The 11,446-nt window shown below is 44.3% G+C and overlaps 1 protein-coding gene across 4 annotated transcripts in view; it reads right to left on the reverse strand.

Annotated features, from left to right (window-relative positions):
* The window catches only part of lrp8 (low density lipoprotein receptor-related protein 8, apolipoprotein e receptor), a 126,806-nt gene that overhangs the window by 33,164 nt on the left and 82,196 nt on the right, over positions 1-11,446 (reverse strand). For all 4 annotated transcript variants that reach the window (XM_076170157.1, XM_076170155.1, XM_076170156.1 and 1 more), the window contains exons 5-8: positions 5,107-5,481; positions 2,576-2,698; positions 2,072-2,194; positions 573-692 (exon numbers count right to left, since the gene is read on the reverse strand). In XM_076170157.1, coding sequence (XP_076026272.1) covers positions 573-692; positions 2,072-2,194; positions 2,576-2,698; positions 5,107-5,481 — 741 coding nt within the window. The remainder of the gene's footprint in view (positions 1-572; positions 693-2,071; positions 2,195-2,575; positions 2,699-5,106; positions 5,482-11,446) is intronic.

Genomic DNA, 11,446 nt, shown 5'->3' on the forward strand with positions numbered 1-11,446 from the left:
AGCGATTATCATTACGAAAAGCATCACACAAAACAAAGGCAAGATAAGATGATAACGATGTGTTTGTTTACTAGAGTAAGCATCAACATCCATTGGCACACAGGTGGTTGATCGCTCACAATGTCTTTGATATCACTGAGCATGGGTCCCTGCAGACTGTCTCCGCTTAAAGATAAATTATTCAACCACATAAGCTCATAGAGATCATCATTGTGAACAAATCAGAGTCATTTCCACCTCCCTTTAATATTTCTTTATGATTAATTCAGCAACACGAAGCGGCGCCGTGGCTACTAATCAATGCAGACATCGTTACCTCATTCAAACCTGACATTCACCATAGCAACCAAGTCAACGCTGCCCTTTTGTCTCAACGAAGCAGCTGTGTGTTTGTTCATTCTGTGGTAAAAGTTGCCCTGAGCTGCCTTGTGTAAAGGTTATGTGAGGCAACGCTTATCTTGGAACTTTTAGAACCATTTACTAGAACTCCTAGTGGCGAGATAAGACACTTCCAGACAGGGCGTAATTGTGTTTTGGTCACACTCCTCTTCCTCCTCCTCTCCTTCCTTTACCTCCGCATGTCTTCTTATCCAGTAGTTTGTACCCGGCGGGACAGTCGCACTCGTAGCCGATCCTACGGTCTCTGCAGATGTGGGAGCAGCCGCCATTGTTTTCCTCGCACTCGTTATGGCCTACAGAGGGAAGGAATGAACGGAATTGGGGACACAACGGGGGAGGGAGAGAGAGAGACAGGGAGAGAGGGACAGGAGTTGAATAATGATGAAGTCGACTCAGCAGGTAAGTGACAAACCTCCAGACGATCGAGATCTCACTATTTAGCCCCTGTCAGGTGTGTGTGTTTATGTGTGTGTCTTCCCGTGTACACAAGGCCTGTAGCAGACTCACCTATACTCACCTGGAACCAACCCACTCTCCATCAGGGCGATGGGCCATAAGTACCAGGTGTCTACTCTACATTCCTGCCCATTGTCTCACACGCACACTCACACACACATACTCTGTCCCTCATTCCTTCATCCTGTCGTCTTACACTCTCACGTCTCCGTCTTGTTTATTTAGCATTGCAGATGAGCCTTCGTCTCAGGGGTCCTTCCTCTCCGTCCCTTACATTCTCTGTCTGCTCCTGTGCCTCCATTTGTGCCTTTGTCTTTCATCTTCCCTCCGGGTAGCTGAGAGGACACCTCAGAAAGCTAAAGCCGGTACTTCATTACCGGTTTACATTAAAGATTTACGCTCCAGGGCGCCGTTGTGCGAGAGAGAGATCGACCGCAGCACAGAGAACGGAAAGAGGTAAAGAGACAGACGGGGATTAAGATAGATGAAGGGACAGATGGAAGAAAGGTTTTAATTTGACGACATCGTTTACTTTATTTAGTTTGTCGAAGAACTTTGAGAGAATGTGTTTGAATTCAACTTTTAGGATCAGTGGAAGTTTATATCTACAGTTATAGACATATAGAAACAAGCAGAATGTCAACAAAAGCTATATATCACTATGGTAAAGGGAGTGGAGATAAATGACACATATCTGAAAGATCAAAAATCAAACAAACCTGGATGAAAACCTGACCTCTAAGGGTAAGAAATAATGAGGAGGTAGAGGTTTAGCATGAGGCATCACGTTTATCATTAATGATCTGGCCGCAGGGTGTTCTCATTACGCCGCGCATCAATCTACCTCAGAGATCAAAGAGCGGCACACTCGCACGTTGCGATCATGTGACGACCGTGACCTGAAGTCCAATTACTATTTATTGAGTCATTTGTACACTTTGGAAGATCCACACACACATCTGAAGAAACGGTTTCCATCGACTATACACTGGATACATTTCTATACGTCCTCCTCCAGGGCTTCTAGGCTGCAGCTCTTTGATCGTGAGCAGGAACATCGCACCCATTTATCCTGTCTTGATCAAACAAAACCACTTTAACGCGAAGGATCGACCACACATGTAGCTGGCAACGATTCCTATACAGTGTAGTGTAAGAGCTAATTAGTTTGCATGTGTGTATGTGTGTGTGTGTGTGGAGTGAAAACTCTTCTTACCGCACTCCTTGGCGGGCTCGTCGGACCAATCCTTGCAGTCTTTGACGTTGTCGCACACCTTGCCGCTGTCGATGCACTCGCCGTTCTTACAGCGGAACTTTTTGGGCCCGTCGCACTTTGTTACTGTCAGGAAACACATAGCAAAGATATACAATAGTTATTTATTCGCTCTGCTAGTATCACTTCTACTTCTACTACAGTGTTAAACAATCCCATTTCAACTAGACACTGTACCACATGAGCAACCTCAAGCCTAAACTACTAAGATTTTGCCAAATATCACACACTTGACCTTGATTACACTCTAATTCATTTATCAACCTTAACTCTATTGATTCTGTAGGTACAGGTCTCAGGTCATAAGGTCACATTACAGACCTTGAACTGAATCACTTCTAAAAACAGCAAACACGTCTTCATGGGGCCATGTTGCTGAGGGGAGTTGATGCGCTTCCCCACACTTTTCTTTCCGTCTTTCGTTCCATCCGTCCTTCCGTCTCTTACCGTTTACGCAGCCGGCCTCGTCGCTGTAGTCCGGACAGTCGCGCACTTTGTTGCACTGTTTGGTTCCGTGGATGCAGGAGCCGTCCCCACACTGGAACTCGTCAGGACGACACGTTAGCTGAGCTGCGGGACACAAACACACACACACATTACACACTAACATCCCATCATAATTAGTGATCTTCTCTAACATCTTTACTTTCTCTCCCTCTCTCTCTCTCTCTTTCTCTCCCTCTCTCTCTCTCACACACACACTCACACAAGGACCTGATTCCGCAAAACATTTCCACTCCTCCCTCTCTGGAGTGTATGTTTTGTGCGTGTGTATGTATTTGTTTCTCTAATCTTGGCTCGGTTTGGAGAGCATTTCCATCCAGCAGTAATCAGTCATACACAACACTTACCTACACCAAGACGCCCCTGTGGAAATGAAACGCAGGCAGGTATTCACTCACTGTCTGAGGCAAGCACACATCCCCTGACCTATTGAGTATGTGCGTGTGCGTGTGTGTGTGTGTTTGTGCTTGCTCCGACGGAAGAGGGCAGGTTTATTTAACTCATTCGTCTTTTTAACCGGCTATTTAATTATTCATGTGTTGTGTGTTTCGAACCGGCACTGCCAAGGGAACGGAGCCAGACGTGATCAATGGATACGGAGCGGAGGAAAAGGCTAGAACACAATCACTGTATTGGGGAAATATGGTGTAAAACAATACCACACACACACACACACACACACACACACACACACACACACACACACACACACACACACACGCGGAGGAGGTAACATCCATAAAATGACCCAAACACACAATCACAGAGTGGAATAGGCTTCCAATACTCAAACAAAGACACACACACACACACTGGTGAAGTGAGGCAAGCGTAACCCAACACCCTGTTGATTCCACTGGAGAAACATTCGGGATCTGAGCTCAGCTAATTACAAGCAATCCTGGGGATGAATCGCACTCATAACACATCGACGTCTGCAGGAGGAGAACAAAGAGACGAGATTTGACCACGTGTTGTTTACATTAACCTCCCGTCAGGCGGTCGCTCGTCTCTGCAGGAGTGCAAACTAATGCAAGATTACGGAGACAGAGGTTTCGCATAAGCTGGGCGATAATAACTGTGGGGGGTGCGCATGTCGTTTACATTAAATTGTTGCCCCTCCTATCAGCTCTCTGATGATTACGTCTTATGTTGGACATCAACTTCGCCCCGTCCACTGATATCCACGCCTTAATGGAGACGGATGATTCTTCCAACCTTCCTACATCTTCATTCTGTCAGAAGTCAACATGTCACTACTCTTCTCTCTATACATCTGTAACATATAGACTCCTTTTTTGCTGCTCCTTTTGCAGTTGAGGCAAAGTCTCTAGGATTCAAACCCTGTAGACTTGACGGCTCATTATAAAGACAGAAATGTATGTATTCCTTTAATAACACACAGAGTCTGATGTTGTTCATAAATCTTGCATGTTAATAATTTGTTTATAAATGGATTGTGAAAAATGGAGTTAAAAATACAAAGCAGCTGGTTATAACTCATTTCTATCTCACTGCGTCTGTCTGCTTCACAGAATCTTGTACAGATAATTTGCCCCATCAAACAAGCCCACAGATGTCCAATATGTACATTAACAAGCTGCCTGGTGGTCCCAGTAGAAGAAAAAAAAGTAAAGTAATAAAGCGCTGTAAAATATCTCACTTTTATTATCATGCTTCATTACATTATCTGCTTTTAATATGACATATTGGCTGGCACTATTTTATTCTTTAGCTTTCTCTCGAGAGTTTCTAATTGCTCCAAATATGCTTTATAATTTGCTCCCGTTTTAATATTTGGTCATATTTCTGTCGTGGCTGTACATTGTACTTGTATTTAATGGTATGGACTGAACACATATTTGGTTTTTGTCTTTTTTTGCGATTTGTTGCATTTCTCTGCATGTGTTAAGCGTGTGTGTGTTTGCATGTATCAGCATATGCATGTGCTCTGTGTGTGTCTGTACGTGTGTTTGTGTGTGCGTATACTGTATGTATGTCTATTCTGTCTAATTTGTGAGCACACTTGGTTTCATTTGTGCATGTGCTGTATCGTGTTGTATGTGAATCTGCTGTCATCTCCCAAAGTGGTGTGTAGGAGTGTGAAGAGGAGACCAGATGGGGGTCTCGCTTGATGAAGGACCTTCACCTCCCACACACACACACACAGACGCGCACACACTCTCACACATGCAACAAATATGGGGGGCCAACACACACCCAAGTCTGGTTCTCCTCCTGCTTTTGGAGATCACACGGTTGCGTGGCAACACACACGTGAATCATTATAGCCATGTAAGGCTGATCTTCCTTCAATCCTTTGGTGGCACAACACAATTTGTCACAGTCTTTGTTCTCATTACACAGCACGGCAACCTCTGAGTTACATCCAGAGGACCTCACACACATCCATCATTCTGTTCATCCACACACTCATCCATCCATCCATGTACAAACATCCACACTGTACTTACCACAGCTTTCCTCATCCGATTTGTCCTTGCAATCTGCGTCTCCATCGCACTTCCAGTTCATGTGGACACACTCGCCACTCCCACACTGGAACTCTCCCACTGGGCAGCGAGGCTTCTGCGGCTCTGTCCTCCTGCTGCAGCGCTCCATGGACTCGTCCGACTTGTCCTTGCAGTCCGCGTCGCCGTCGCAGCTCCACAAAGCCGGGATGCACTCGGAGTCGTTGCAACGGAACTCGTGCTGGCCGCAGGTGGGAGCAGAGCAGTTCTCCTCATCGCTGGCATCCCCGCAGTCGTCGTCGCCGTCGCAGACGAAGATGGGTGCCACGCACTTCCCGTTGCCGCACTGGAAGTCCTTAGAGGGACAAGCTTTGCCATCTATAGGAGGGATGGAACAATAGATTAATGATAGTCAATCAAGTGAACTGACAGGAAAACGGTGATTTCTTTTACAACCAATATCCTTCCGATTGATTTGATGGCTGGAACTTCACAGAATATTCCATACTTCCTTATGTGTCACTCTCAGAACTTAAGAGATAGATAGCTAGATAGAGGAGACACAGACAAAGTAAGAGAGACAGACTGAGAAATGGAGCACACATTCAGTGGAACTCTTTTGGATGAAGACGTTCATGTTAAATCGTGGCTGTAAATATTCCATCTCCTTGAGGGGGAGTTGGTTGTTGAGAGCTAGGACATATTGTGTTAAAATGTAAGGTTAATGAGCGGTGGCCAGTTCCCGCTCTTCTTCTCTGCTCTTGGGCATTTTGGTGTCTGACATAATAGGAGTTTGATCTAGTGGGCAATTCTCCAGCGGGTTTGGTGCGAGTCACTGTTGTGCAGAAGCTGTTTAAGTATAGATGCTCCAACAAGCAACAAGGCAACAAAGCCGCAAACATATCTCAGGGGACAGATACGAAGAACACACTGTGAATTATTCAAGAAAGTAAACACAGACTTAAGTGCAGCCACAAGATCTCACATCTCTGTAGATTGTTGATCTTTAAACAGTGGATGCAACAGATATTAACACAGAAAACACACAAGGGAACCATGGTGCAAGAGCTTATTCAGCATAGGAGCATATGGGACTAAATATGCAAACATACAAGAGCATATGTGCGGCAGAGGTCTATGTAGAAACAGGTTTGTTATGAGCAGAGTCAGGGCACATCTGCAGGTACCTGCTGTCATGCAGAGACCCCCTGCAGGCCAGGCAGGATGATGTTGTGCTCTCCTATAGACACCTGACTGTGACTCTCTCTTTACACTAAAACACACACTGACAGTGTCATCATAATTAAACACTTAAGCCTGAAGGGTAAAATACTGTTATGACACCAGCCGCATAGTTCTTGTTCTACTGAGCTCATTCTGGCAGTCAGTGTCATATAATACACTCCTTTTTTCCAAGGGACCTCCAGCATAATTATCCACCACTGCTATTGAATATTGTTTACTGAAATGTTTACGGTCTTTATTTCTGGGAACCTGGAAGTCCCGATTATCATCTGTTTTTTCTCCCCGTTAATTGTAATTATTTACCTTTTCGACCCACAATACTTTCTGAACATAAACCCAGTACCTGCTTGGGCTTCGGTGTTTATGGTTATCAATCCAATTGAAATTGGTAGAAATTCACAATTTTGAGCCTTGAGGAACAAACCCAGATTATGCATTTATGCTTGTAGACACGTCAGTTTATAATTGCTGAATGCGTTCTCCTCATCCAATTCTGAATTTTGCTGTTCCCCCATCCTGGTGAGACAAATCACTTTTAATTCATGAAGAAAAAATGGGGTCACACTCCACACACTCTTGTGCTGTACGTCTCCTCTTGGGCAACCGACAAAACTACCTCTCTCTCTCTTTCTCTCTCTCTTGTTCACCCACCCACACACCGCACCAAAGGGAGTCATTATGATAATAGGCAATTGGATTCCCTGCTAGCTTTTACTGCTAGCATGCTAATCATGCCCGCTCAGCTCTAACTAACTTAATTAACCTGAGCACATAAACATCCTCGGCAGCATCCCAGCAGAAAACCAAGCGGCTCGTGGGTCACGTAAGGTGTTTGCACAAACAAAGTTATAAAATGATGAATTAAAAAACCTTCCTCTATTAACACAAATTCTGTTTTTTAATCATACACATCTGCCCCTTAATCAGTGGGCGATGATGTGTTGTTACACTAAATAGCTTTGTTGATTTACGCTTCATTGCACTTCATTGAAGCAGAAAACGTGGTCAGCCACAGTTATGTCGGTTATAAAAGGCAGAGTTAGGATTAGCATTTTGGTCGGGAGCCCGGTAGGATTCTGAATGAGACGCTTTTGTCTCAACAACTTTATTTCTATCACAGAGACGAGCAGGTGCACAACTTTATCTAATATGAATCTGTAATTAACAGGACCGCATTCCGCTTCCAAGAATAACATTACTCCTGGAATGGCATCAAGCTATTTTTTTTCTTGGATCCCTTCACAATTACGCCTCCACACTGGTATCTACTTCATCTCTGTCACACTGGAACGTCTTCAGAGAATGCTGATGAGCACAGACTTAGCAACACTGAGAGCATTTATATATAGTTTTAACCTGTGAACTGTGATATTTAATGAGTATTGACAAATGCAATAATATTTATAGTGAAAATATTGTGAGCTCTAAAGGACTTTTGCGCAGTTACGTACAGTCATCAGGGTTATTTGTGGATAATAAAGGCCTGGATTTCTTTAGTAGTGAAAAAATCAATGTCTGATGATGTTAAAAAGTACTTAAAAACTAAATGCACTGAGGCGAAACACTGTGGGAAGGCAGGTAATGAGCAATAATCCTATTAAAACTGGGAAAGTCACCCAAGCAATTAAACAGCTTTTGTTAGTAAAGAAAAACAAGGGAATCCAAGCTTTTAAGAAGCGTTTAACTTTCACTACACAGTGGATGTTGAAAGCATCCACTTTCCCCAGGATGTGAGGATTTGAGTGAGTTGCTTTGATGTCTTCATTCAGTGATCTGACTTCAGACCACAAACAAATTACAGTCAGACTGCAGAAGACAACACAACCAACTAAGATGCTCATAATTAGCCCAGAACGTATGTGCACTGCCTTAAAGACAATAAAAACATTAAAATATCGTCCGGGAGCAGCTAGAGGAGGAGGTACAAACAACTCAATCTAAAGGATGATGAAGATGATGGTATTTTCCTGCTCTTCCTAATCTTGTTGTTTGTCTAATTTTACAGCAATTAAACCTTTTTAAATTAGTGCATTTACCTAATACCCCTCTGGCTCCTTTGAGCATTGAAACCTGTCTTCACTATTGGCCCGATTGAGCTTTCGACATGGCTGCAAATCCACACAGAACGCTGTGGGCGCTTCAGCCGTGGATTACTTTAATCCTTTGATTTTATCACAAGGCTACCTCAAAGCGGACACACAGAGAGGACTTTGGTCGATCAGATGGAGAAACGGTGCAGAAAGTCCCTGTGTTAACTCGGGCCAAAACCAATCCTGAGAAACACGCAGGGTGGGAGATCCACAGACAGAAGAGACGTCCACCGCCATCAAAGGGAAAATGGATAGAACAGCAGGTAGGTTGAAGGGAATCGGTCAGATTTTGTGGGAAAGAGATTAGACATACAGGTCATCTCAAGCATGATTGAAGGATAAAATGAACTGATGTCTACAATTTTACCCTCAACTGGATTTAAATGAAGGAAGATAAAGAAAGAAAACTGTTGAGAGAAATCAGATATAAACTGGGCTGTTAATTAAATACATCAATCCAGTGAAGTATTTTGCCAATTACATTTCTAAAGAGGTAATCAGTAATCTGTAACTGATTACATCGGGACGATAATGGTCTCGACCAGCGGGTGGTTGTGTTTAACTCGAGGTCAAAGCCTTCGATCTATCTGCCAACAGAGTCGCCACAGGACAGCTAATAGATGGAGCAGGGAGATAAGGCACAGCTCATTCTAGTCGATTGTTGGCAGGTATGGACACACACACACACACACACACACACACACAAACACACACACCAGGATGTAACAAAACATGTGTAGTTTTTCCAAAATGAAAAGCGAAGACAGACATAAAAACAAGAAACAAAGGATCAACAAACAAACACACACACACACCCTAACACTGTAAGTCACTGTGGTGTAATGTTCCTGGAGCGTGGAATCCAATCAGACTGTAGTCTAACATGTCAGCCAGTGAGCCGTGGTGAAGGAGCGTGTACACGTGTGCAGAATCAGACCCACACAGGCGCCGTTTCACCCCCACACCTGCGCTCAGACTCCGGCTGGCCGTGCGTGCTGAGGCATAGATCACAACTCAGCTCAAACAACCAGAGGTGGAAATGAAACATTCACCTCACAGCGCTGAGTAAAACGCCACATTTAACCAAGAACAGAGGCGCGCTCGCCGCTTTGAAGCGCCGCGTCTGGATGGGAACAGACAGAGACACCTGAAGGCTTGTGAGAGGAGGACCGACCGGGTTAATGAGCCACATAGCGGACAACAACATGCTCATCTACTCTATGGAATATCAATGTGCAGGCCTTATCTTCCTCACCGAAACATCAATACAAACACAGCTTCCTGTTGAGCCAAGCATGTCCTGTACTGTCGGGTACCGTAATTGTATACAAATCACCATCTATATTCATAAAGACGGATGGGGAGGAAATAAATAAAAAAATTAAAAAACGAGTGGAAAAATTGTTTGCTGATTAAATGTGTATTGATATATCGGAGTCAAAGCTTTCATCAGGGGGGCGTCGATACATGCTGGAGGAAGAAGGATGATACATAGTATACACAAACACACACACACAGAGGCATATTATTGCTTTTCCAAAAAAACAAAGCCTCATGCACTCAGTCTAAATCAACCAATAACACATGGAATCATTTTTGCTCTCTCGTTACAGCAGCTGTGAGCACACTGAGCAATAACAGGCCAATTTAGGAACTTTTCTGAAAAGTTAAATTCTGTTCCAATTGGTCAACTGCGACAGGCCTGAGCTGAAAACACTGATAGATTGTGAAACAAATACGGAGGTAAAATATTTGGATGTGAGTTTTGTAGTTTGTGGGCGTGACCAACAGGCAGGAGTGCAGCGTCTCGGTGGATACATCACGTTTTGACATGTTGACAGCGTTAAACAGATACTCCACTGATCACCTTGTCATCCTGGCTAAGTACTAAGAAGAGGGTGCTTAGGTAAGAGCAGGTTGTAATTTGGTGGCATTACCGCTTACAGGCAGTAGGGCCAGCAATCACAGGTGCAACAACTTACTAACATATTTTTTGACAAAGTTCTTGCATCTCACAGCAGTACAAATGCAAAAACAAAAAAAGGAAACTTCTCCTCTGGGCTGCATATGTTTGGAGTCATCGTGCTAAGGATGGTTAGCTCATGCAGCTCACGCTAGCAGGCTCCATTACGCTCGATGTCATTAAAACAGCAGCACATCAGAGGAGGAAGAGCGCCAGAGGGACTCAGCATCCCGGCGTTTGGAATAAAATGTTTTTTCTTTCACCGCGCATAAGTCTGCAAATGTCAAACTGCCACTTAGGTGGGGGCTAAATACTGGGGATCTCTGTGTGTGTTTGAGTGTGTGTGTGTGTGTGGGAGATGCAAACATTCACTTGAGAGAGGCCTTTTATTTGGGTATATTTGTGAGTCTGTGTGTGTGTGTATAGACAACTTGGCATGCAGATCCTCTCCAGGGGTCTCACAAAATGTCATCAATGTTTTGGCATAGTTAGACCTCTGAAGCATGGCTGCACACACACACACACACACACACACACACACACACACACAACACACACTTATGACCAGCTGACAGGCAGGCCCCTAAGCCCTTTGCTCTTTGACTCACAGATCGTTGCAGTCTTTTCTCCTGATGGAACAGTCACAGGCACAGAGGAGGGAGGAGATTCTGAATAGATTTGTCACAAACTGACAAACAGAGGGAAGCTTCAGAGGCAGGGAGACGTTTAACTGCACAGAGCTGACAGAACATATCCGACACCCCGGGAGGGGAAGTGTTATCTGATGAGTTTGGAGGAGGACGACGACGTGAGAAACACAAACAAACGCTGTGGAAAAAGGAAGACGCAGTATTGACCGAGACACGGAGACACGATTAGGCTTTGGAATCAGGACCTGGACACAAACAATGAGAGTCTGGCTTGGAGTCCACAGAAGAGACATGATAGACTTGTACGCATTATGTTTGAGTTTGTGTGTGTGTGTGTGCGTGTGTGTGTCTGCACTGAGGGGTTCACGCAGCTGAAGTGGAGACACAGATGCAGT

This window comes from Genypterus blacodes, unplaced genomic scaffold (genome assembly GCF_046128005.1).
Source record: "Genypterus blacodes isolate CSIRO-AG114 ecotype Tasmania unplaced genomic scaffold, CSIRO-AGI_Gbla_v1 ptg000215l_1, whole genome shotgun sequence".
NCBI classification, from domain to species: domain Eukaryota; kingdom Metazoa; phylum Chordata; class Actinopteri; order Ophidiiformes; family Ophidiidae; genus Genypterus; species Genypterus blacodes.